Raw genomic sequence first — 27,521 nt, 5'->3', positions numbered from 1 at the left:
ATGGTTTTCTAATGTTTAGCTGTGTGTATTCTGATTATATCCTGTAAGGGAATTTAGGATCAAAACTGAAGCAAAAGCATTAATTTGACTTCATTTCAGTTTCTGCTATAAATGTGTGTAGGAATAGTTGTGCTTGTTTAAAGAAATCAAAATTTTGGAATCCTGATGAGCATTAATCTCAGCTAAGGAACATTTTTGCAATATGAGATTTTCATAACTGCCTTTAGCCTAGATTAAATAGCGAGTTTCTGGATAGGATAGAAGATAATTTCCTTCTACAGAAATTCTAGATATTTACAAAATAAAAACTAGCAAATGATTATTACATTCTGTGTGCTACTATTCCTAATATAGAGATAATTGCTACATTGTTGCTGTTCTTTTTCGTGGGTTACTAACAATTCATTGTAAGTTTTTCTTTGGTGCAGTATGTTTTGTGGGCAGCACTTCCCCTACTGAAAACTGAAAATGTGTTTAATGAGAAGAAAAGTTCTAGATTAGCTCGTACTTTTTCTTTTTGTAAAACATAGATGAATCACTGGCCTTTAAAGGAGGACTTTGTTTTAGGAAAAAAGCTTGTTTGGAATTTGACAGCACAAATGTGAGTTTGTTAAAATGCTTGTCCACATTTTTTTCTTTATGGACTTATTTTCTTTCTGTTGAAGTATACAGAACTGTATCTTGACTGTTTTTAGAGTTGGGTAACAGCATAAGTACAAGGTAGTTTCTGGCTGACAGGTCAGGCTGAATGCTTTCAGGATCTTCACTTGAGTGAATTTGCTTAAAATGGAAGATGCCACACCAATTGCAGGTTACACTGCATTTCTTTATGCAAGTATTATTCAGAATTGGTGCCAGAATGAGTGTAGCAAGTTCAGTTATTTTAGCTGCTTTCTGGTTGTTGGAATTGTTTGGGAGTGCTAGCACTCTTTGCACTCTTTGCTAAGGGTGTTCTGCTTTTCAAATGATTGTCTACAAGCAGGTAAGTACCACTTCCATGCTCAACTTCTTCCTTCCCCACAGGTTGCTCGGTATATCAGAATCTGTTTTTTTGTATGCTATACATATGGTAGAATGCATTGCAAAATACTCAGGTACTAGAAACAATACATCTTCTGGGCAGACCTATGCCCATACTGGCTCTGAGTCTTGAACTGTCTGATAAATCATCTGTGTTCATGGGATAGTGCAGTTATGCAAATAAAATTATTTACTTTTAAGGTATATTACAGCTATTTTGCAAATACTATATACTAGAGACTGGAAACACTTCCAAAACAGGAATGTTTCACAACACTCCAGCAAAGGACTTTATTTCAGGTTTTCGTTTTATTCCTTATGAGGATGAATATATAGTTTATAATTCTCATGTTATGACTTTAATTGAATATAAACTTCAAGCATGAGTTAAAGTTTTTGCTGAAATCCTTGTAGTGGATGTAGTGTGTGTGTAAGCCCATAAGCTGATATCTTTACAAGACAGTATTTCTAAAACACTTCTCACAGCTACAGTTTCTAATGTATTATTATCTGATTCTTCAGATGCTTCTTGTTTAAAGTCCTTACTTGTGTGATTCACCTCATGATTACATTGTGATTCCTATGTAGAGATGCATGACTTTGAATGTAATGGGCATACAGTTAAATTAGCTGTTCCGAGGTCTTGTGTTACTTACTTCCTGACACTGCAAATTGTGTTGACAAAGAGATCATCCTTCCGTCAGACAGAAATTTCAAATAGCTTTATTGAAAGAAATAATTGCGTGAGGCCACAAATATGTGCACGTACTCTGTGCTTCAGGGTGTATTTTATTAAACTATTCTAAAATTTCTGTTCATACAGAAATTCTTGCAGCTTGATTTGCAGTGCCACCTAGTGCATTGACGGGGAGGGTGATTTGAATTTTTAAGGACCGAGGAAAAAACGTGTGCTTGCTAAATGCCACAGGGTCTTGTGCAAGGCTGAGGTGCATTATTTTGAGTATGTAGACATCATCACTGAAATTTGAGTCTTTTACACATGTTTCCAGGTGAAAGCCTTCTAGCTGCAAGTCAATGCAGAAAATCTTGGTCTCTATCCTTCAGTTGTTTCCAATATCATGTACTCTTTATATATATATATCTATATATAAAGTGGAAGAAATCTGTTGCTTTCTTATTTGCTCATGGATAATGATAGCAAAGAGGGAAAGCTGTTGATGAGTTATAGTGTCTTGAGTTGAACTTTGAGTCAATAAATTATGAAACTTAAAGACATCAGATAAATGACATTCAGTATACATTTTAGTGAAATTTTGTTCTCGTTTCATTTAGTATTTGGGTAAGTGGACTTGTGGAGTATGGTCATGATGAATATACTGTAGGTAGAATGGAGAACTGGTTAGAATACTAGACAGAGATTAGTTGCTTGTGTTTCACTATCAGAATACCTGTGTATTCTAATACATATGTGTAAAATACCTGTCAAGAGGTGTTGATGGTATTGTGTTATGAGACTTGAGCTCCTGCTCCTCATCGTTTATGAGGATTTTAATCTGCTTCCTCTGTCAAGCATTAGATTGTGAATAGCAAGAAACCCAAATTTGTGGGGCCAGATTACGACAGGATGGGAGGATGAATGTCAGAAATTTTTCATTTGCATGCTTTTAGCTGTTAAAGGTGAAGAGTAATGAAGGTTTCTTCAGCCTCAGTAAAAAAGGTTCAAGGTAAATTACTTGATTTTGACAGATTGTGTGCATGGCACCAACAAAAGAGCAATAAAAGCCACGGTATTACGGCTTATTGGTTATGTACTAATTTTGTTATGTATCTGAAAGCCAAATTTGTGTGTTTAGCTGTGAATTGAGAATGCTGTAATCTTGCTAGCCCTCAAGAACTGATTACAGTGGACGTCATCCTGAAAGTGTGTAGACTGGAAAACTTGTTAATATATTAGCATTTAAAAAGAAATTAGAGATTAAATATATGTTGCCTGTACCTAAAATGCATATGAAATACGAAAGGGTGAATTTTGTTATAGCTGTCTGTGTTCACCAGTGGTTGAACTTTTGTTATGGTTATTACAAGTTTTGGATTTTCTCTTTTGTTTCAGTTTGGATTTTCTAAGCACCTCTTGCTCCCTGTTGTTATGTTAAGGCCACTAGTGGGTTCCAAGCCACACTGTCACATCAGTCAAAATTCATGAAGTTTTTTTTCATTTATCAAAGTGAATCAAGAGATGAAACAGGAGGGAAGGAATAATTGTGAAGATTCTGGGCCCAACTGGAACAGACAGCAGGAAAAGAAGTACCTTGTGCTCTGAGGTTCCAGCAAGGTATAGGAGGTTTCTGGTGTCAGGCTTCAGTGTCCTCTGCCTAAAACTACATTCAAAGAAGTCCATCACCACATGGGACTTGTTGCAAAAAGATTGGTCATAGTGTAGGTGAGCTTCATGTAAGTAAGGAGATCTGCCTGTGTTTGGAAGGATGGGGAAACAGGTCAAAATAGGGAATTGCAGGATCTCTTGGGCCACTGTGTTCCAGAATGCATGAACCTGGAAGCTTTCAAAGGGTTTGCTCTGCAACTGTTTGCTCTTTTTTGGTTTGTTTTTTTTTTTTTCTTTGAGTTTATCAAGCCCAGAGTGACTTCCTCACCTTGGTTGCCTTCTTCCTCCTCAGCAGCAGAGATATCTAATTCTCTGTCTACACTAGATATCTATAATTACTTTTACCAGTAAGATACCAGACTTTTACCAGTCGATAGACCATGACATTACTGTATAATTAAAGATCTCTTCATGTTTACCTGTTTGTGATACTGACATACATTCTCACTGCAGGTGGTTATAGCAGCAAAAGATACTGTGAGCAGGGTACAGGCATCCTGCTGTCTCCTTAACCTTTTCCTTACCTTATCTGTATAGTGTTTGGGAAATTATGGGTCTTTATACCTTTATTTATTGACTATATATTGTTTAAGTTGTGGTTGAAGATCTCCTAGTTCATTATTTTGATTATTAATTGCTGTTAAGTATCACTACCAAAGTGCAAACTGCTAGTCTCTTTCTGAAGTACATTGAGGTTTGGGAGGAAAAATACCATGCATGTTCAGTAAAGCTACTCCATGGAAGGAGTGTCTTTCCTTCCAACTGCATGAGATACATGAAATAAATATGCTCAAATGATTTGTCAGAGCTAAAATACTATTTGGCAGCTCTATTTTCTCTTTAAAGGTAGTTTAATTCTCAGCTGTAGCATAATATTAGCAAATGAATAACTGGATGAAAACTTCTTTTCTTTATCTTGCTGAACTTTTTGAGATTGTCTGACTTTCTGTTTGAATAACAGAATGAATACTGACTTACTGGTTTTGTCAGAATTGAGTGTTTTTCTCACTAAATGAACTCAGCTAAATGCCCTAACCATTGGACTACTGGTTTTGCTTGGATAGACGTCACTCTTGTTTTGGCTGTGAATTCTGTACTTTTCTTTGACAATTTGTTTTCACCTCAGCATAAAGTTCAACTTCCTCCTTCCAAAATGCGATTAATCCATCACAGCTAATGTACCTTCATCGCCACAGGATTACCTGCATCTGGTGCATTATATTGCATCTCCTTAGTTTCTGAACATTTCTGTATGTTTCTTCTGAAACTCTTTAGTATGTATTATAATGTGCTTTGCAAGTTTGCAGAATAAAGAAATTATAATTATGGGAGGATGCAACTCAGATCATTGCTTCATTTTCTACAGCTGACAGTAGATGAATTTTCAGGTGCAAATTGTACCTGTAATATTCCATGCTAGGAAACAGTCCCTGTTTAGTGATTTACGTAGTCCCATAGGGTCCAAACTGGTAACTGTTGATCTCTGAAGTTTGTCTCTTTTCTTTCACGCTTGAGTTTTCTTCATCTTGTGATCCATTTGTCTCACTCTAAGCCATAGTGCAAGGCATTCTGTAGGCTGTGCAATGAGCTGTGAAGTTTATACTCAAATGGTAATTGGAGCCTTAGCTACAATAGCTATATTAATAAATACTTTTTATTGCAGTTTTCATCTATAAAATGAGGGTAGCATTGCCACCCAACCTACAGGGGATCTGTAATAATGCATGTGACTGTGAGGTACTTGGAACACAATGACATAATATTTAAATAATACCAATTCCAGTGTGAAGCTCCCTGCTTACTGCTAAAGCTCAGCTGAAATCTTACTTAAACAACTTAAAAGTTCTTTGTTCAGTCTTTCAGAGCAGCACTGAATTCTGAGCTACTGGAATCCTAGAGTGCCTGTGCCTCTGCCTCTGTCTATTGTTATAGAAACCTTTGTGAATTATAAACATAGGAGACAGATTAATTGTAATTAATACTAATTATCATAACTGTTGATGCTGTAGAATCTTGGGAGCTTGACCCTCATAGCAGCCCTAATGAAAGCAAAGTCTGATAATTAATCAGTACAAAGGAGTGGCACATAATGTGGCCTTTCTTACCAAGAATGATAGTAGTACTTCATGTGGTGGCACTATCATCTATCTGTGGTATTATTTGTGTAAATAACAACAAAATAATAAAAATTTTAAAAAATCTATTTTCCTAGCAAGGAATGTTTTGTCTTAGTTCATATGCTATAAGGTCATAATTTAAAATCATACAGCTATTTAGCAGTAGAATTACTAACTACAGGTGCTTTCTATACATGTTACTGGTCTTACAAATTTATTTGGTGAAATAAACTGCATCATTAATTATAGTAAATAAGAAAACACAATTTGCCAATAGAGGGTGGGTCTCTGAGGTGGTGCTTTAGCTGTGTTAATATTAGGAATGTATAAGGAGGGATGGCTCAGTACCTTAGGACAGTAAGCTGGAGTCTTGAACATAGAGATTTGATCTCTGCTGTTCTAGTACAGCATGTAATCTTTGCTGTGTCATTTATTCTTCATGTACCTGAATTAATTCCCTTTGTGTTTAAAGGGTAATAGCTCTGAGTGCTGAATAGGGTGTGACACTGGTAAATTTTGAGAGTCTGGGGTCATCTGTAGCTTTAGGAAACACATAAATTGATGGATGTAATGAGACAAAGGTAGAAAAATGAAACAGAAGCTGAAACTTCTTGTTTGTAAAATGAACTGCTCCTGCTGATTGCATGGGAGACTGTTTTGTGGTTTTGTGATTTTAAAATTAGTTGTCACTAACAGACTATTGCTTTGCAGGTTGTCTGGGGTGGTATAGGAAAATTTTAAGGAGACTGTGATAAAGACATTGTTTTCCAGCATTTTACTGTTCCATAAAGTTTATTTTTCATCCGTAGATGAGTAAAATTTTAGTTTTGAAGAGTGTTTGATGTAGAGGGTTTGCAGGCTTGACTTTTATGTTTAGTTTTCTGTTTGTAAAATAATGTTTGCAATCCCATTCATTCTCATAGTGTTACCTTTTTGTTATAGAACAATTATCAGATGTTTCTGGATGAGTTTAATGATATGAATGTCAATACTTGACAATGGTATGAATTGTCAATATCTGACTTTTCAACACATGGGACGCTTTCAGGCAGGCAGCAAGTAGGATGTTGCTTCTAGTATAGGGGATGTATGCATTCACTTGTATCTCAGGAAATACAGTGTTAGGATGATTTTGAAATTAGTTTTCCTTAGGATGAGATAAACAAGAAATTTAAAAGATATCTTTGCTTTTTTGAGTAATTTCTATTGAAATATATTAATGTGTCCTACAAAACAAACAAACAAACAAACCAATTTATCTTTCTCTTGCAAGGTAATCTTTTCTTTTGTGAGTCTTTATGTGGTGTACTGTGTGTTCAAGGTGAGCACAGTCCAGTCCTGATATGATGACTTGACTTCAGCAGAATAGTTATCTGCTCTCTGAATGGTAACTTTAGAGCAGGATTTCCTAAGATTCCATAACAGTTGAGTTCATCCAACTACTTCTCATTGTCAAAAGCTGTGTTTCTCTATATTACCTCCTTTAGCCAATCCTTTACATGAAGTAGGTAGCACAGTAACTCTGCAAAAGTAACCATGCTTTCTAATTGCATTCTTTCATTTTTTTTTCTTTTTTTTTCCTTCTAACTAGAGTCTGTGTGTATTTACACCACCAGGAGCTAAAGAAGGACAACCGCGGCTCATTCCTGCAGGGCCCATTGCACATGGCACCACAGTATCTGCTTATGTAGCCAGATCCAGAAAAACGTTGCTAGTAGAAGATATTCTGGGGGTAAAAAGCTTTCATTTTAATGAGATGATTACAGCATGTTCTTAGAATGAATGGTTTGATACTGAAATGTTTATTGAGCTGAATGTATAACAGTAGTATTTACACCTGTCTTGCTACCAAGAAAATAAAACTGAGTTTGGATTGGCTTGATTGAATAATTTCAGAATATCTCATTTATTTTTAAGTTGGTTTTTTTTACTTTAATATTTTTTGGTTGTCAGATAAGGGAAGTAATGGTGTAATAGTACCATAGTCACTTGGAGAGAAAAAAAAACCCTAACAAGCAAAACTCCTGTCCTTCTGATCTTGAAATACTCAGTGTGCTAATCCCAATCAAGATGACTTCTATGCAGTCAACGAAAGTTTTATTTAATTATAATGCAGGGCTCACACTGACAGGAATGTCAGTCAGAATTCTGGTTATTAGACAGGCTTTTGATCTCTGCTTACACTAGTGTAAAGCTACAATACTTAAAATATCGGTAGACCTACATGAAAGGCACACTAATGTAAATGGTACCAAAATTCAGGCCTTTGTCCATAAAAGGGTTCAGAAAGTCCTGAGATGATATTTTGATAAATCTTGGTACTCTGTATGTCTATCCTTTTCATTTTTTATTTTAAACTTTGTGCTCCAGTCATATCTATACATTGGACAAAACTGGTATTTAAACTGTACTTTATGAGAACACTTTATGATCAACTATGTAGGTTATGAGAACACCAAGGAAGTTTAAATTCTTTCCTCTTTTCAATGTTTTCTATCCTTTGAATTATGTCCAGAAAAACAATCTTTGGATACTGTGGCCAAAATTGGACATTGCTGTCTCTATTTTAAAAAATATCTGTTACAAAAATGTATGACCTTTATTGGCAAAACTTAGGCTATAAACAAAATACCAAATGCCTAATATAAGTACACTTAAGCAAAACCACAAATGCAAAAGGTAGAAACCACTTTTCCCTGTAGTAAGTCAGTGCTTTCTCTGGACTATATAGATTTTATATGTTTCTAGTGTTTTTCCAGTCACATATAGGGCTTGATTCTTTACTGGCAATTTCCAATTAATATCATTATATCCTTGTACCAAGGCTTGTATGTTTTGGTTTTATGTTCATAATAAACTCAGTGAGGGGGAGGTAGTGAGGAGGAGGTTTGAACTTCATTAGTTTACAGTATCAGTGGATTATTGACTGAACAGGGAGATTCATTTGGGTGACATGGTTTGCCTTCATGTGATTTTAGGAGCATCTCAACACTGACAGAAAAGTGCTTACAGATAGACTTGCCAGCCATGTCTGGGGGGCGAAGGGACAAAATTAAAACATGGAAGCAGGAGGCTCATGTTGCAAAGTGCTTTCCACTCTCCTGTGCCTGTCATTTGTTCCTAGTGGTTCAGATCGATTGTCATCTTAGTAATTAAGGTAGAGATTACTCGCTGTTTTTTTTTTTTAAGAAAGGAGAGATTTTAATCAGCCTTGAAGGAGTGTCTATCTTGGCTAAGCACAGCCTGTGGGGAACATCTGGTACAAATCAAGTACTGAAGGACTGATGTGCAACAAAGTGGGTCTCCCACATTTCACATCAGCTAGTTACTGCCTTACTAACTGTAATCTCCAGGTGGATTCTCAGGTGTTTGTGTTTTCCTACATGGGGAGCTGAAGCTTTGGACATTCCCTGTGTAGATGAAAAGTTACAAATTTGGGCCTTTTATAGCAGCTGGTAGGATTATTTTGCCATTTGTTCTTATAACTTTTCCACTGGTTTATTCAGGATACATAAGCAAGAGGAGGAAGATTCTTACTCTCAAGTATAATTCTGGGGGACACATTTTCCTCCTCAGTGGTTGGCTGAGGATTATAACTTTGTATAACTGAAAGCCTTAGCCTCAGGTTTCGATTCTTGTTCTCTTGCAAGCACTGCTGTCTCCTTCAGAACCCTGAAATCTGAGCAGTCTACTTGATTACAAATGCTTTGGGATTTTTTCTGGGGAAGGGGGAGCACATGAGGTTGTGTTATTAGTTTGGGTTGTTACTTAATTTGGACTGGTATTAACAGTGAAGTGCTGGTTTGGTTGCCTGTGCGATCAGAGAAAATGTATTATAAAACAAACCTAAAGCTGGGTCCAATACCATAGCTAATTCTGACTTTATATCAATAATGTTATCTGTAAATGTAAATTAATGCTGACTTTTTAATTGCTTTTTTTTTTTTTTTGTAGATGTCTTAATACTGTCTGTAAATTGTGCTGAGATGAGAGGTTTAGTGAATTTTACCATTTTCCTGCAGATTTGATCAGCCAGGAGGGGGAGAAAAATGTCAGTATATCTTTCATATCAATGCTGTGACGGGTTTTATCAATTTATGTTTGCATTTCCTAGGATGAGCGATTTCCCAAAGGTACTGGACTGGAATCAGGGACACGTATCCAATCTGTTCTGTGTTTGCCAATTGTCACTGCAATTGGTGATCTAATTGGTATCCTGGAGCTTTACCGTCACTGGGGCAAAGAAGCCTTCCACCTTAGTCACCAAGAGGTGAGCTTATGTCTGGCCTTTGCCTGCTTCCCCACAATGGTCAGCACTTCAGGATCCCCATTCCCCCCCAGTGCTCTTCTCTCACTCTTCTCATGTGTTTTGTACTTTTTTTGTACTTGATTGTTTTCTCATTAAATGTTATTTATTGAAAAATAAAGCAGTGATTTGTATTCAGGAGGTAAAATGAACATATTCAAGTACAAGGACACAGCGAGAATTTTGCCTTGTGTTCTTTTGTGGCAAAACGAGTTCAAGATTGCTTTATTGATTATAAACTCAGTACACAGTTGTTATAGAAATTTATGCAGGAGCAGGCGAATGAAATATAAGTTTAAATCAAATGTCAAAACCCGAAATAACTTCATGTAAAAATGATGCTGACAAGTTATCCCAGGTCTCATTTTTAACTTCCCAGCAAGGCTTTATTTCGCAGTATGGAAAGATTTGGGTTTTTTTTTTTAGTGGGCTTTTTTGGTGTGGCTTCCCAAGTGAACAAGCCCTATTGCAAAACATAATATTGCAACATTGTAGCACAGTATAGTAAGTCTCAATCCTAGGTCTCCCAGGAGAGGAAAGTGATTTTATTTTAGAACAGAAGGGAAGCAAAGAGGTTTAATGTGTTTGCATTCACATTCTGAAACTTACAGACACCAAGTTGTATGTGTCCAGGAGGTATTTCCAGGAATCACACACAGAGATGCACATAATCTTTCCAGGGACTTTTGCTGGGAGGACAAGGAATGCTGGCTGTTGAGTCCTTACGTCTCCTGATTTCTTCCTAGGTTGACAACCATGTGCTGGTTTTGGGTCAGCCTTTTCTTTAGCTTTCATGAGCTAGCATCTTCTGTTTCTCTAGCCTATACTATCTCTTTGAGTGTCAAGATTTGTCCTTTGTCTCCTGACCTAGATGTCCATAGAAACTGTTAATTACAGTATCTGGATGACATGCTAATCTAGGTGCCATTCATAAAGCTCTCTTCTGCCTTTTTTTTTTTTATTTCCTTCTGATGCTTCCCCATCCCAATATTCATAACCATCTTCCCATTTCAGTGACTGTGCTTTGTGCTGCATGGTTTATTGTATTTATATAAGGCCTCTGTAGCTACATTGTTCATATGTGTCCATTTGTCAATCCAAAGTTATGAGTTGTTATCCAAGTACAAACAAATCTGATAATGGAACAGATGTTTCAAATGCTATTGCTGTATTAGAAGTGTTATAAGTGCATCTTGGTTCTTGTGTCTTGGTGAGGATCCTTGTTATGTCCTGTCTACGCATTAAGAAAGTTTGTACATTAGGACAAATGTAGCATTCTTTTCTCTCTGTACCCTTCCCCAGAAAAGGGAGCCTGAACACAGAGGTTAGGACAAAATGGGGTGAGTTCTAGCCATGTCTGTTGTCTCAACAGTGGTACTAGATGCACCATGGAACAGTGTAGCTGTGCTGAACAGGAATTATTCTTGTGAAAAGAACAGAAAATGTGCAGATAAGAGACAGTAAAACTAGCCCTTTCAAGGGAGGAAAACCCAGCAATATTTGTCAACTGTATATTCCATTTATCAGTAACCTGAGTAGCCTAGCATATATGTGATGATCATACATGTGTGTTAGTTGGGCAGTCAGTGTTGCTTCAGCCTCAATATTATACCTGATATTTTTCCACCAGGTAAGTAGAGGTCATGGTAAGGAACTGGATTAATATGGTGGTGACAGTGTCCCTGCTCACAGAACAAACAGCAGGTATTCATACAAAACCAGGCTTGATTAATTCTCCTGCTTACATACAATGTTTTTATTTAAAAAAATTGTTCTATTGTATTAATCAGTCTGCAATTCAGATAGGTCTCAGACATGCATCGCTCTGTGTAGATATGTGTCTTTTCTGCTATATGAAATACCGTCTGTAGCTGAAGTTCATGGTACTGCTAGAAAAAGACTGGCTGCTAAATAGAAGTATTTTATTAGTAAATTATAAATATTTAAAGGTCACTTTCTGAGTGTTCTAAAGCATTCTTTTAATTTTCAGGTTTCAGAAAGTCTTTGGATACCATTAGCAGTTTTTATAAAATGTGTACAGTGTGTTCTGTTTGGTAATGGGGAAAGTACTTTAGGAGGGTATGCAGCAGCAGCCCTCTTGTACTTCTGTCCACTGTATTCCTATAAAGCTCCTGTGTTTCAAGGACAGCAGATTATTCATGGTAGCACATCTTAGTTAACTGCAGTTTACATGCCATTTGTTTGAAATGTTGCCTGGAAACTGTCATACTTAAAGCACTGGTCTTGAGTTGAGGGATCAGGTCTGGTTCTTCTGCCACTGAAATGGTAATGATTGAAACAGTGCCTGTTTACAGCTGGAAATAGCTGTGGCTCAAGAGATACAGCCCCAGAAAGCTGTTGCGGGACATTTTATTTCTATGGCAAATGCCTCTCAACAGTGTACATAATGTAATTTTTAAAGCCCTTGGCTTATGAGACGTTTATTTTGATGTTGTATTTCTGAGATGATGGGTTCCCAATGCTGCTTCTGAAGAGCATTTGTAAGCATTTTCTGGATACTGATTTTGTGACTGAATGTGCCTTACTAAAATTGAAACACTTGCAAGTATACCCAGACTTACACAAAATAACCATCTTCCTAAAGCCTGTCTAAAACAGCTCAGTCAATTTACTTAGCAGCTGGATGGGAGAAGACAAGAACATTTTCAAGGTTTCTTCAGAGTTAGTTTCTTCTCTTTTGTTTCAGGTTGCAACAGCAAATCTTGCATGGGCTTCAGTAGCAATACATCAAGTACAAGTAAGTGTGAGTGGTTTTTAATTTTTTTATCGTGTATCCCTTCTGCCAGAACTTGACTAGCAGGAACATGGATAATGATCAAATTTAAGTGGAGGTCACTATTAGAACATTGATTCAAACCCTTCCTTGAACCTGGGAAAAATACACTAACAATTCAGTGTTCATTATGCTGGTCTTCCTCCCTTGCAACTGTGGATCAAAACAAAGACAAAAACCAAAACCAAATCTTTAACAAAGCAGTTAAATAATTGTTAAAGCAGAATTATAACAACTTTGCAGAATTTTTTTTTTTTTTTTTTTTTAGGGAACTGCTAGGCTAACTGGTTGCTTTTCTTCTGCTTTGGTAACCAGTTTGAGATTATTAGGTGCTGCTGGCTAAGCCTGCTTTAAGCAATCCTTGCTAGCTGCTTCATGGACCTGTAACTACTGCCACAAAGGATGCTTCATGCTGTCCGTAGTCAGGTGCTTAATGAAGCTCCACACTCCACACACTGCAAAGCAGCTCAAGCAAACCCCAGCAGCTTTGCTAATCGGTTTTATTACTTCAGATAACAGAAAACAGCAACTCTGATGCTAAACATATTCTGTCAACTCACAGAAGATTCTAAAACATGTTCTGTCAATTCACAGGGACAAACTCCTGGTGTGCTTTTTTTCAAGGTCTCTTTCATACATTTGATAGAAGACTTGTGGAAAGCTGCCTGCTTTGCTTTTCTAGGCCCTAGTATTCAGTGCTGGAAGTCATTAACTTTGGAATGATCATTCAGGCAGGTTTATTTAGGCAGAATTAGCTGGCATAGACTATTGTATGCCAGTAGAATTGCAATTATGGCAGTTGTAGCTTCACTTCATGAAAATGACTCCCTCTTAAACCAAGAAGTCTTTCACACCTAACAAAATAAGGCAAGTTTAGTTTAAGCCTGTTCAGTGGTCATTTTTATTTCATTGAATCATAGAATCATAGAATGGTTAGGGTTGGAAAGGACCTTAAGATCATCTAGTTCCAGCACCACTGCCATGGGCAGGGATACCTCACACTATTTGTCTCCCTTCTGCTAGGCAGAAGGCTTGCCTTTGTTCCCTGACTTTTTGCTTGAGAGGAATGCAAGAGTTTTGATCTGGTGTTGGGCTGTACCTTACTCAGCTGGGCTTTAGAAAGTAGTTGATGTCAAGACTTTGTACGTAGGTTCCTAACTGTATGCATGAGTAAGGCTTGTGGATATATTTTATCATATTTTGCATGTTTATATCTGCATTGCACAGATGAAAGACGCTACTAGTTCTGAAAGATATTTATTTATGTGAAAGGTACAAACAGTAGAGGCTTGTGTTCTTTTTTTGACCCCAGTACTTGCTGCAGTAATCTACAGATGTACAATTCTACTTTAGATACAAAGTATGCAATTAAGAGAAGTAAAAATGCAGTTCAGAGCTTTGCTTAATCCAACACTTTGCTTCTAAAATGCAGTATGCATACTGGGTTTTGTGTTCATACAGATTTTTCCAAAACTTGAGCATATATTGTGTGCTACTTAGTTTACTTGAATTTGCCTGATGTCAGTCTTCAGTTTCTACTTTGTCAGTCTGCAGTTGCTACTTTGCAACCTGGAAAAAAGGGTAAAAGTATGGTAAAGAAGAAAGCACACAAAGTATTTGACATTCTTAGAAGAGCTGAGTGTCTGGATAAGGAAGTATCACTAAGTTGATTCTGTAATTACATTCAGTGGCAGCCTTTGAGGCAGCATGAACAAGTCTAACAACAATCTTTTTGAAGAGTCATAAGAAAGGTGTTGCTTTCATTTAATAATTTTGACTCGGCAGCTAAGTAGCTAAGATTGAAGCCCAGCACACAAATGGAGCTTTTAATTTTATGTAGTGCTGTAACATAAGTATATACTGATAGTGGTATTTTTTCATACAAATTAAATGGCTAGAGTGTGTGACTTCAGTTTCTCTCTGACGTCAGTGTTCTTCTAGAGCAGATGATAATGTAATCTGTGCTTCCAGGTGTGCCGGGGATTGGCCAAGCAGACTGAACTGAATGACTTCTTGCTTGATGTATCAAAGTAAGTGTGATTTGCACTATAATCTCATCAATTTACTTGACGAGATTTTCTAAAATGGCTTTTCCAGTTTACCTGTATTTTTTACTGTAGCTCACAAGCAGGTGTGAAAGCACATGTAGGAAGGTGTGGGAGGCAGTGTTACATGTTAAACTTTTTTTTTGGTGGTGGTGCATCTGGTTATATCTTACAGAATTTGTTTTTTCTTGTGGTGTTTTAGAATCATAGAATGATTAGGGTTAGAAAGGACCTTAAGATCATCTAGTTCCAACCCCCTGCCATGGCAGGGACACTTCACACTAAACAATGTCACCAAAGGCTCTGTCCTACCTGGCTTTGAACACTGCCAGGGATAGAGCATTCACAACCTCCCTGGGCAACCCATTCCAGTGCCTCACCACCCTAACAGTAAAGAATTTCTTCCTTATACCCAATCTAGACTTTCCCTGTTTAAGTTTGAACCCGTTACTCTTTGTCCTATTAGTACAGTCCCTAATGAACAGTCCCTCCCCAGCATCCTTATAGGTGCCCCCTTCAGATACTGGAAGGCTGCTATGAGGTCTCCATGCAGCCTTCTCTTCTCCAGGCTGAACAGTCCCAACTTTCTCAGCCTATCTTCATATGGGAGGTGCTCCAATCCCCTGATCATCCTCATATCCCTCCTCTGTACTTGTTCCAACAGTTCCGTGTCCTTTTTATGTTGAGGACACCACAACTGCACACAATACTCCCAAGTGAGGTCTCACAGGAGCAGAGTAGAGGGTCAGGATCACCTCCTTTGACCTGGTGGTCACGCTCCTTTTGATGCAGCCCAGGATACGGGCAAGCGCACCAACACCCCCAAGTCCTTCTCCACAGGGCTGCTCTGAATCTCTTCTCTGCCCAACCTGTAGCTGTGCCTGGGATTGCTCCGACCCAGGTGTAGAAACTTTCACTTGTCATAGTTAAGCTTCATAAGGCTGGCATCAGCCCACCTCACACGCATGTCAAGGTCCTTCTGGATGGCATTCCTTCCCTCCAGTGTATCAACAGAACCACACAGCTTGGTGTCATCAGCAAACTTGCTGAGGGTGCACTCAATTCCACTGTCCATGTCATCGACAAAGATGCTGAATAAGACCGGTCCCAACACCAGTCCCTGAGTGACACCACTCGTTACTGGTCTCCAGCTGGACACTGAGCCATTGACCACAACTCTTTGCATGCGACTATCCAGTCAGTTCTTTATCCACTGAGTGGTCCACCTGTCAAATTGATGTCTCTCCAATTTAGAAACAAGGATGTCGTGTGGGACTGTTTCAAACGCTTTGTACAAGTCCAAGTAGATGACGTCAACTGTTCCGCCCCTGTCCGTCAGTCCTGTAGCCCCACCATAGAAGGCCACCAAACTGGTCAGGCAGGATTTCCCCTTAGTAAAGCCATGCTGGCTGTCACCAAGCACCTTCTTGTTTTTCATGTGCCCTAGCATGCCTTCCAAGAGAATCTGCTCCCAGATTTTGCCAGTCACAGAGGTGAGACTGGCTGGTCTGTAATTCCTTGGGTCATCTATTTTCTCCTTCTTGAAAATGGGGTTTATATTTCCCTTTTTCCAGTCATCAGGAACTTCACCTGACTGCCACGACTTTTTCAAATATGGCCAGTGGCTTAGCAACTTTATTCGTCAGCTCCTTCAGGATCTGCGGATGGATTTAATCAGGTCCCATGGACTTGTGCATGTTCAGGTTCTGAAGATGATCTCAAACCAGTTCCTCTCCTACATTGGGCCCAAGGTCTTTATTTTCACAGTCCCTGTGTCTGCCTTCCAAGACTTGGGTGGTGTGGTCAGAGCCTTTGCCAGTGAAGACCGAGGCAAAGAAGTCATTCAGGACCTCAGCCTTTTCAAATCCAGGGTAGCCAGTTCTTCTGACAGCTTCTGGAGAGGGCTCACACTGTCCCTAGTCTGTCTTTTATTTGCAATGTAACTATAGAATCCCTTCCTGTTATCTTTCACATGCCTAGCCAAGTTGAATTCTAGCTGGGCCTTAGCTTTCCTAACCTGGTCCCTAGCTTCCTGAACAACATCCCTGTATTCTTCCCAGGCCACTTGTCCTTGCTTCCACCTTTTATAAGCCTCTTTTTTCCTTCCAAGTTTCCTCAGCAGCTCCTTATCCATCCAATGAGGTCTTCTGGCCCTCCTGCTGCACTTCCTTCTAGTTGGGACGCAACACTCCTGAGCTTGTAGTAGGTGATCCTTGACCAACAGTCTTGGGTCCTCCTGCCCTCTAGTTCTATATCCTATGGAATCTTACTAAGCAGGTTCCTGAAGAGCCCAAAGTCTGCTCTCTTGCTGTCCAGGGCAGTGAGCTTTCTGCATGCTTTTCTCTCTGTCCTGAGGATCTTGAATTTGACCATCTCATGATCTCCGTGGTTTTTTTACCTGTGTTTCCCCTCTTGTCAGAGTTAAACATGGCCCTCTTTTGAGAAGTGAGAAATAGGTTTGCCATCTCTTTGGATGGCTAATTTTAGAAGGCTTGAAAGGACTTTATCAAAAGTTAGTTAGCTTGATTCAGTTTCCTCCCCCCTTTTTGTGACATGTAGGTATATACACACATTCATGAATATACACTTCAGGGATATATCTGAAAAATCAGAGCTGCCTGATTCTTCACAGTTGTTCTTTCCCTGCATTTTTAGATGCTCTGTTTTCATTTTGAAAGACTGTAAGTGCATCTACTATGTTTTCTTTCAGTTTCTTGTCACAATAAATGCAAGACAAAATTGGATACACAAAAAAGCATAAAAGCTTGGGCTTAGACTTGCAAAGGCAGTGTAGTGTCTTAGGTGATCTGCTCTTCTTTCATCCCTTTTTCTTTGTTGCTGCTATTAGCATCTTTAAATAGTAAAGATAGCCAATAAATTAAAAGACAAACCAGAGTTGTACTTTTGGTAAGTCACAGACTAGGGTGTTTAACAGCATTTTATCTAACTAGTTGGTTGAAAAATTTCTAAGTGCATCACAGAGGAGTGATGATACTGTGGAAAAATGAGATGTCTTGAATTTTTGCTGTTACAAACACTTCTGTGGGTCATGATGAACAATTCTTGAGCTGATGAGATTAGAAGATGTCCAAGATTCCTATGCCATTGCTCAGGAATGCAGGCAGCCTGACCCTGCTGGAATAGGGAGTGATACACCGCAGGGAGGAGTCTACCCCTTGCAAGGACAGCAAGCTGGTTGTATCCAGATGTTTTTCCTAGCTTTTTTCCTCAGGGATAGCCTTTATTTTTTATTTCAGCTTCAATTCGGAGTGTGCCTCTTAAAGGACACTCTCAATATTCCCTTACCAGAGCTACCCTCTTGCTGCAGTGTCTTGCACCATTACGATCCTTTCCAGGATGCTCTTGTGTTGCTAATACCTGTACTGAGCTAGATTACCAGAGAATTCTGGGTTAAGCTGCCCAAATTTATGGACTTGCAATTTACTCTTGGTTTGTAGTGCCAAGATTGTTTTAAAGACCTTTGTAATTATTTTAGTTATTTAAGATAAAAAAATGTAATAAATACTGCAAATATTTAATATGTATTTCTATAAGAAAATATTTTGCGTAAAGTATTATCAATTCTAGAATTATTTAGTTTTAACAAAAAAGAAACACAATGTTTTGAGCAACAAAATTGGGATATCATTTAATAACAACTTTATGAACTTCTTGTAGGTAAAGTCTTGCACTAACGAGAAAATACTCCTTTTAGAAATGGTCTGCACTTTCTTTACATGGAAAGAGACTTTCCTATTCAGCAAGAAAATTGTTAGCATGCAATGTCACTCGGACACGTTCTGTAACATTTTAGAAAGGGCAGAGCATGCAGTGCTCCACATCTTCATGTCCCTGATAGTGTAAGACTAGCATATATTTCCTTTCCACTAGACCCAAACAGAAGTGAGCTGTATATATGTTCAAGGCCATGGGACAATATCCTTCTGTCTGGAGGGAACATTGTAATCTGAGGGCTATTAAGACTTGCCATTTGGAAAGTTTAGACTTCTTTTACTAATAAGTTTGACCTTTCCCTTTCAATGTTCTTGACTGTCCTTGGACAGTTACCACTTCGCTGTGAAACTGAAATACCTTATTCTTTTTTTTTTTTAAGTCACAAGAACAGTCTTTTTCTGCAACTTCAACATGCTACACCTGGCTTGACAGAGAAGACACAATAAGAGCTTTTTAAGCTGTTGTCCTTTAAATAGTGTTAAGAATTGTATAATAGGATGTAAATTTAGCTACAATACATAGTTTCCATTAGTTCTTAGTACATAGTCCTGGATATGTGAAGCTAATGAGATATTTTGAAAGCATGTAGGTGATACAATAAGCAATGATAGAAATGTTTTCTTTAAATCTTTTGGATTGCTTTTTCTTTTTACTTGCCCTTTTAGAATTGCCAGTTTGTAAAGGGTGCCAAAGCATTTTAATACATTCTTAGTGTTGCTCAGCAGGGGCCTATTTAGTCAATGGAGGCAGTTTGCTAGTTTTTTTCTACAGAATTCCACACATTATGGAGAATATGCTACAGTTCTGTCATTGTACAATAATGACTGAAAGAAACAGAGCTAGAACCTTTTCTCAATTCCATTGTGCTACAGCAAGCCAGTCAGTGATTTTCAAGATGCAGCAATTTGTCCTCACATATTTGTGCTCCACTGTTAAGCGGTTGTGACAGCAGAGCCCACAACAGCTGTTTGAGAAGTGTTTGCTTAGATGCCAATATTTACTAACTCCTCTTTCTCTGCAGAACGTATTTTGATAATATAGTTGCAATAGATTCTCTACTTGAACATATAATGGTAAGTTGTCTTTTTCACTTGTAATTTTATTAGTCTTAGTTATTAAAGTCCTTCATTCTCCTTCCCTTGAAGTAAGAAATACTTGAGATATTTATGATGGACATGTAACACAAACAGTATTAACATCTCTATATGGAAGAATGTGGCAGAGGTCAGCTTGATATTTCATTCATTTCACAGCTTTCATAACTAAAGAAACATGACTGTCTCTGAACTAAATAGTTACTATTGTATTTTAGAGAAGGTTTGAAAATTGTAACAAAAAAGCCTTGTTTTTATTTCAGCTTTTTGTGTTGATTCCTTTTTCCTAAATTCAGTTTGCTACATGCTACAAAACACTCCTGAAGAAGTTACGGTCTGTAGGAAAGACTAAAGGTCAGACATTACTCCTAGAGTGTTTGTATCAGTTGCTGAATGAGATATGCAAGACATGGTGCTCTTTTTACTTTGCATAGGTGTCTGCACCCATAACTAGAGTGACAGAGTCAGTCAGTATTTTATAAAAAAACACCACTAAAACCAAGTCTGTTGAAATAACTGATCAATTAATTAAAGTATGGTTCAGAAATAGATTATGTTTCTGAAACAGTTCAGAGTTATTTCCTAGATAGTGCTTACAAATACATATGGACTGGTTGCTTATAGCCTGTTTCTAGTGTTTGATACATGAGTTATGCTTTTTAGTTTTAGGAACATTCATTGCATGGTTATTGTTTTTCATTAATGTAAATCTTCATCAGCTCTGTGATACCATTGTTCCAGTTTGTGTATTCAAAAATTACTCTCCAACAGTACTCCAATATTTCCTCCAATCTTCAAAGTGATATTCTTAGCCAGACTATTCAAAAACAACAAACTGAGAATGCAAACAATATTGAAGTGGTTTTATTTAGAAGCTTGAATTAGTAATGGAAAATATTCTGCAGTGTTTGTCTTATTCTAGTTAGTACACAGTCAAGAATTCTGCACACAGGACGCATTTATGAACATTGACTTTTCCAATGTAAATGAACTGGTTAAAAATAGCTTAACATTTAAAAGAACTGGTATAATATAACATACGGCATTGAGAACAAATATTGATATTCTTCCCTGTTCTTTCACTATGAATAGGGGTCTGGTGGAAAGCACAGTTGGCAATAAAATATGCTTACTCTTCATCTTCTTTCCATGATTCTGAATTTTAACCTGTATAGATGTTTTATACTTGCCTTCTTTTGTAAGTTGTAACAGTTGGCGCTTTCTTGGGCCAATTAATTGAATTACATGTTTGCACATTATTGCCATTTTATGGGAGTGTGATTTTATCATTATGTGGCTTATTCTACGTCTCACAGTGAGAAAAGAGTAGAATCCAATTTTATCTCACTACTTCACCCTTTAGTGATTGTACTTAAAGTTTTATTTGTTCCTGTAATAATAAGTACAGGAATTTTAGCATTCTTTTTAATTTTCATTAAAATCTCTCAACACAGACCCACTTCAGATCATGCTCTACCCTGCAGTTACTATGCTTTCTGAGCATATAAGATACATAGGAGACATCTGAATTGGACAGAGCAGGTTCTTGAACCTGACTGGTATCCTAACTTAACACAATGATCGTTGTTCAGCTTTGGTTCTCTTTCCCCTTGTTCTCAGTCCATCGTATGTTGAAACATTTCAGTGAAGAGCTGCTGTGTTCTTGAGATTCTGTTCTGATAATCAGTGGTGGCTGCCAACTGGTTTTGCTGAGATGAAACTAGCTGTTTCAAAGTATGATAGATACTGTGCAAGTCTGTTGCTGTACTGTGGCACTTCCTTGACTATGGGTGATACCTTAGTGGGCTTCAGTTAGTTCTTGTAGTTCAAGTTTCAGCTTTTGTGAAAAAACTGGCACTGGCATTAAGAGGGCACAGCCATTTCCTATTCTGCATAGAATAGGACAATCCACAAAAACACTTCTAATCTTTCGTATTTGTTTGTTGTTATGTATTACAGACAATTTTAGCTTTTTTAGAAACAAACACTAGCCACTACCTTATGTCTGTCTTTGCTGGGTATTCAATACCAAAAAGCCAAAAATATTCATAGATCTTGCTATACCCTATCTATTTAAATCTAATAAGGATAAATAATGTCTAAACATAGAGGAAGGGACGCTTTTTCTTTTTTTTCCTTTTAGCAAACATTCAAGCCTCTAAAGATATTCCCACAGTTCTTAGGGAAGAAAACTCTAATTTACATAAAAATACTGAATAGAAGAGACAACTTTCATTCAGAACTGTGTCCTAAAAGATTGCTCTGAAGGTGGATGCTCCTTCAGATTTTCATACTGGATAACTTCTCAAAGCTTGTATACTGAGAATTGTACTGAGGAATTACATTTTTATCAGATAAATGACTGAAGATAATCTAACTCAGGACCATTAACTCTAGTTTTCTTTTTTATCTATAGATATATGCAAAAAACCTGGTGAATGCAGATAGGTGTGCACTCTTCCAGGTTGACCACAAAAATAAGGAACTGTATTCAGACCTTTTTGATATTGGAGAAGAAAATGATGGGAAACCTGTCTTCAAGAAGACCAAAGAAATAAGGTAAGAGTAGCTAGCATAAGAATGCAGTTTCATTGTAACTACAGATGTGCAGGCATTTTATTACCCAGTCTCTGTGCCTATCTGCAGGTACCCTGACAATACTTGTCATACTGTGATATCATTCCCACCAGGACCCGCCTCCAGAAGGTAGTACTTCTGGGAATGACATTGCAGTGCCATCGAAACAACGTCTCTGAAGCTATAACGTCACTCCTGGAAATGCCGTCTTCCGGAGGCGGTCCTTTTGGAAATCATGTTGGGAAAAAAACAGAGGTGTTCTGAGGTAGGTAAAGGTGCAGGTAAAGGTGCACCTAATCCATAGTCTGCCAGTATGGGACTTTTTTTCCCAAGAGGACTTGAAATTTGTGCAATTCAAGCACATCCAAAGCAAGGAAGTCACAATTTATATTTCTTACGGATGGATTAGGCACATGTAGACTTTAGTGTGGACAGGTCATTAGTTTTGAAGATTTCAAGTCCAGTGGTTTAGTTTTACTTTTTCTCATGTGTGTTCATTTTCAAACAATTAATTGTGATTCTGATGTATGCTTGAAATTGTGGATTTGAAAATGTATATGGGCTTGAAATGAGCACACAGGATTCTCTGCTTAAAACTGATGTGTATTTCTGCTTCATGTTACAAGTACATCATTTTCACACACATGCACTTTTTTAATGAAAAAGGCAAAACAAAATAAATACATTTTTCACTTTTCAAAAATTATGAATCTTTAATAGATACAGGTTGACACATGCACCTTCTTAAAAAGAAAGAAATTTATGACTAAATATCCTGCACTAAAATTTTGTTAAAATACTCAGCACAGATTTTCTCAGGTTTTTTGTTATTTTCTTCTTGCACATTTAAAGTTCTAGGCCTATATGAGATGTGATTCATGTCTTCGCTTAAACCCCTTTAGACAAACTTACTCCCACTTACTACATTGTGTGAGTGAGAATGGAAAGGAGTCAAAATTGGTGCAATTTACATACTGACAAGTAAGGAGGTGGTGTGAATTAAAGAAGGTGACCTGCTTTAACATGCACTTCATACTCCTCCTTGATAATTGTTTTATTTTGCTTATATCTCTGTCTTTTCTGTGTGAACATTATTGAAATGTTAACTCTGAGTGCAAAGATGTAAGCCATTTCACTGGTGCTGTATACTGAAAAGAAGTACAACTTAAGTATCTGTAAGAAAGTGACTCTGAGGCAGTCAGTCATGAGCCTTCAGCTGGTGCCATGTAGAAGCCAGCAGAAGAAACAAACTTACAATCAGGTGTGCAGGTGAAATCCTTCCTGCTTTGTCAGTAGCTTCAGTGGGGGCAGGATACTGCCTGGGTACATTTAGATTTAAAAGTGTTACATGTGTGATTCCTTGTACTTATTTTTCTCCACAAATTCTTTTGTGCTTGTATGCCATAACTGTTTTATGTCAAAGAATTGAAAATTATTTCCTCACAAGACAGACTTGTAGACTTTTCTGATTCAACTCCAGAATATGTTGTGTTTAACTTTCTTGGGACAATTAAGGGATGCAGTTAGTACCATGGCATTGTTTGCATGTCATGAGATTAAACAATCTAGTTATTCTGAAGTGTACATGGGAAACACATGTAATACTTAGCTTTGAAGTTTCTGCTGGTCTTTTTCCAAAAGTTTATTTTACCAAATCAACTTGCCAACCCTCTGAGGAAACAAGCTCATATTGCCAATGATATGTCTAAAGAAACAATGAATATGTAAAAGCAATGAGGAAATTAGTATCTTGTAAAGGTAAACTCAAATCTCGGGTTATGTACAACTGTCATGTTTGTTAGGCATAACAGGGTGGTTGAAGACTTGGAATTTTTTGTCACTTAAGTGGTCATATTATGGCATCTTTTGTATTAAACTGTGTAGCTATATAAAATGTTTTCAGAAAGTATCTGTTAGAATGTGCTTTTTTATTTTATCATTTACTACTAGCTGTTGTCTTGTAAGGTTTTTCTCCTGAAAGCTTCAAAATGACGCTGGTTGGGAACAAATATCCATTACCGTGCCCAAGACAGATGTTTTTCCAGGTAGCTCATATTGTTGCTAACACACATTTTCATTTCTGCAGATTTTCTATAGAAAAAGGAATAGCTGGTCAAGTGGCAAGAACTGGAGAAGTCCTTAACATCCCTGATGCCTATGCAGATCCACGCTTTAACAGGTAGGACATTATTCATGGGAGGGGAAGACAGCTCACCCCAAAATTTACTTAAATTTACTACTTGAAATTTCTTATTAGGATGCATTCATGGAGCTGTGATCTTCTGAAGAGTGGACAACCTATGAATATCTATTGAAACACTTTAACCATCAAAGATATTTTAAAGATACAAATAAAAAGAATTATTTTTATAAAATCTAAATCTAATGGAATAAAATTTAGTTATTTTTCCTGTTACAAATTTTTTCCCAGCTAGGTAGACTGTTGCTGATTTTCTTCATTAGCCTCCCTGCACCTGATTAGTTTCAGAGAAAAGAGAAAAAAAAGTTTACTAATAAATAGCATGCCTAAGTACATTAATATATTCTTTAATTTTATGAGTAATCTGACTGTACATTTGAGGAAGCATTAATTCTTTATCTTGCAAATGGAAATTAATGGATTAAAAAGTTATTTCTAAATATGACACATTAGATGGAAATATTTGAGAACTTTGGAGGTGAGCTTGTTGCAGATACTAATTGCATCTGCTTTAAAAGCTATTTAGTATGTTGTACATCAACACTTGTGAGAATCAAGGAACAGATATTAAGTAATAATATGAACTCTTTTATTTTTTTTCTTTCCTTTTTTGTCTCTCCAGAGAAGTAGACCTCTACACAGGCTACACAACCAGAAATATCCTGTGCATGCCTATTGTAAGCCGAGGAAGTGTAATAGGTGTTGTGCAGATGGTGAACAAAATAAGTGGAAGTGCCTTCTCTAAAACTGATGAGAACAACTTTAAAATGTTTGCAGTCTTTTGTGCTTTAGCCTTACACTGTGCTAATGTAAGTTTTATTTACAGTTTTTAAGCTGTTGGTTATAATGGGAAGACTTAGAACCCTATTTAAGGATTTTGATGTTCCAGATTATTAAAATGATTTAAAAGTCTGTTTTGTTGAATTAACGAGGAAACAAAAATCATTGAATTATTTGATGAATAATTTTAGTTTTAAAGGATGATAGAGATTTGTTTGATGCTTTCTGGAATAATTGTACTCTGGATACATCAATTTCCTGCAGCTAAACTGAGAGAGCAAGCTATGAAATGTGAATTATACCTGTCTGTCATCTCTTTTCCATTAGAAAGTATGATTCTTATTTCCTTTTATAAATTCAGATATGTTTTACAGATTTAATGGGGGGATGGAGATGGTCTGTATTCTCTCAATTCCACGTGTTTACTATTCAAAAGATATCAATTTAATATGCTGTGCTACATACTCATAATTATCCATGCTTCTAGATAAGTGTGGATAGCTACTTTTGTTTTCAAACACTTTATTGTCACAAATATTACTATTCCTGTAGGTAGCATAGGTAATTTAATGATCATTAATATAGAAGTATAAAAATGCAATAAATGAAATAAAAATGCTATGCAGAAGAAATGTGTCATATTCATGGGCAGTAAGATACAATGCAGTACCAGTTAAGTCTGGTGATTTACATTGAACCATTTTACCAACATTGTGCTGTCATTATACTGGGGCAGCAAATTTTACTAACAATTATTTAAACTTGTTCCAGATGACTCAAGGTGGGTAGAAAGGCCTGCTTATAAATGACTCCTGGGACTATAAAATCACTTATTTGTGTGTGAGCTCACTCTTTAGATGGTGAATATTACCGTTTCGGACATAGTGTTCTGGGGGATTGTATTTACTAGTAAAATTGTTGTATCCTTACTTGTTTACAAACTATGCCATGCCTTCAGTAACTGTCTGAACCTCTTGATCATAAGTGTTTATTTTTTTGCAGTTACTGCACAGTAATGTAAGGATGATAAACATCTCATGAACTTTTGACTGTGCATAGGTAGCAGTTATTTATACCAATAAATAGCTGAATTCATGCAGTGGCATGTTACCTGTTACCAGTTTTCTTTCTGTTAGCATATTGCAGGGGTCTGAGCTCTGTTTCCAACTCCTGCACTTTGATTCTTTTTCTTCAGGGAGCTCAGAGACAGTAAAAAAATCAGCTGAGCCCTAGACGTTTACCTGAGTGAGTAGGTGAAGAATTTTTAATGGTAGGCCCAGTTTTCCAGTAGTACTCGATTTCATATAATCTGTCACTTTTTCTAAAGCGTAAAATTGAAAAGCTAGAAGCACTAACATTTCTGCAAATGTGTGTTTCAAGAATAAGTACTTTAATAAGGAAAGAAATGTTTTTCCTTTATTAAAATTTGACATTAATGAACAGCTTCCCTTTTCAGATGTACCACAGAATTCGCCATTCAGAGTGTATTTATCGTGTAACGATGGAGAAGCTATCCTACCACAGTGTTTGTACAGCAGAAGAGTGGCAAAACCTCATGCAATGTACACTGCCTCCACATATTTGTAAAGAAATTGAACTGTAAGTATCTTTTTCATATAGCAACAGCTGAGTCCTTTATCAGTCTGTAAAAGAGATGATTTTTTCTTTCTTCCCCTTAGTGTGTATAAAAACCCTCCTTACTTGAGGGTTTTTATAGGAAGAACTTATCATTGAACTATTAAAAAATATTAGGAGTTTATCTGTAGCTTTCTTATACTTAATGACCCATGAAGAAAATTTATCTGTCAAAGATGTAGAATAATACATACTCAGAATGCTAGATTTTTTCTCAGGCATAGGTAGTTGCTGTAGTTGCTTTAAGCATTAGATTATATCGAAGGATTGTAGAGATGAGCTTTCTTTCTGATAGTCCTAAAGAGCTGAGAGCCAGAGAGGAGGCTGAGCTGGAACATCAGTGGTTAAGAACAAATGCATGTATCTTAGAATAAAAAATTCAGCTTCTTCCTGGGATTTTCTGGGGTTGTGTGTCTTGGGTTTTACTTTGGTTTGGGGGTGGGTGAGTTTGGATTGTTTTTTTTGGTATATGTGTCTGTTGTGCATCTGCTTGTGTTTCTTGAAGGATCAGAAAATGTATACAGATCTCCAAACTTCTGAAAATAATTCAGGTGCTAGAGTTTAGAGTTGTGGCCTATATTTGGAGGAGAACTTCCCATCTGAGGCTTTCTCTGAAATAATTCAGTTACTTTCAGTTCTTAAGGATCTGCTGTATGCTGAAGATGTACCTCTGTCTGTATTTTGTCAGTACTCACTCAACCCTAACGCAGGGAGTCATCTTAGTATTTAGTCAGTGTTTCTGGCCTAGGACAGTATGTAGTGACCAGGTACCTAAAATCAGAACTCTCTGATACTGAGTCACAAAATCTAAGCTGCCTATGTAAACCTAATCTCCAGAGCTAGGTCACTCCTGTGAGGCACTGAGCACTGTAGC

The 27,521-nt window shown here is 37.2% G+C and overlaps 1 protein-coding gene across 2 annotated transcripts in view; it reads left to right on the top strand.

The window, feature by feature from the left end:
- Positions 1–27,521, top strand: part of PDE10A (phosphodiesterase 10A) — a 181,287-nt gene that overhangs the window by 122,656 nt on the left and 31,110 nt on the right. For both annotated transcript variants that reach the window (XM_005150122.4, XM_005150121.4), the window contains 9 exons: positions 7,073–7,213; positions 9,596–9,751; positions 12,495–12,545; positions 14,553–14,611; positions 19,383–19,434; positions 21,872–22,014; positions 24,119–24,211; positions 24,855–25,041; positions 26,469–26,611. In XM_005150122.4, the coding sequence (XP_005150179.3) occupies positions 7,073–7,213; positions 9,596–9,751; positions 12,495–12,545; positions 14,553–14,611; positions 19,383–19,434; positions 21,872–22,014; positions 24,119–24,211; positions 24,855–25,041; positions 26,469–26,611 (1,025 nt within the window). The remainder of the gene's footprint in view (positions 1–7,072; positions 7,214–9,595; positions 9,752–12,494; positions 12,546–14,552; positions 14,612–19,382; positions 19,435–21,871; positions 22,015–24,118; positions 24,212–24,854; positions 25,042–26,468; positions 26,612–27,521) is intronic.

Source organism: Melopsittacus undulatus, chromosome 3 (assembly GCF_012275295.1).
Source record: "Melopsittacus undulatus isolate bMelUnd1 chromosome 3, bMelUnd1.mat.Z, whole genome shotgun sequence".
Lineage (NCBI taxonomy): Eukaryota > Metazoa > Chordata > Aves > Psittaciformes > Psittaculidae > Melopsittacus > Melopsittacus undulatus.
This window is presented reverse-complemented; position numbering and strand designations above follow the sequence as displayed.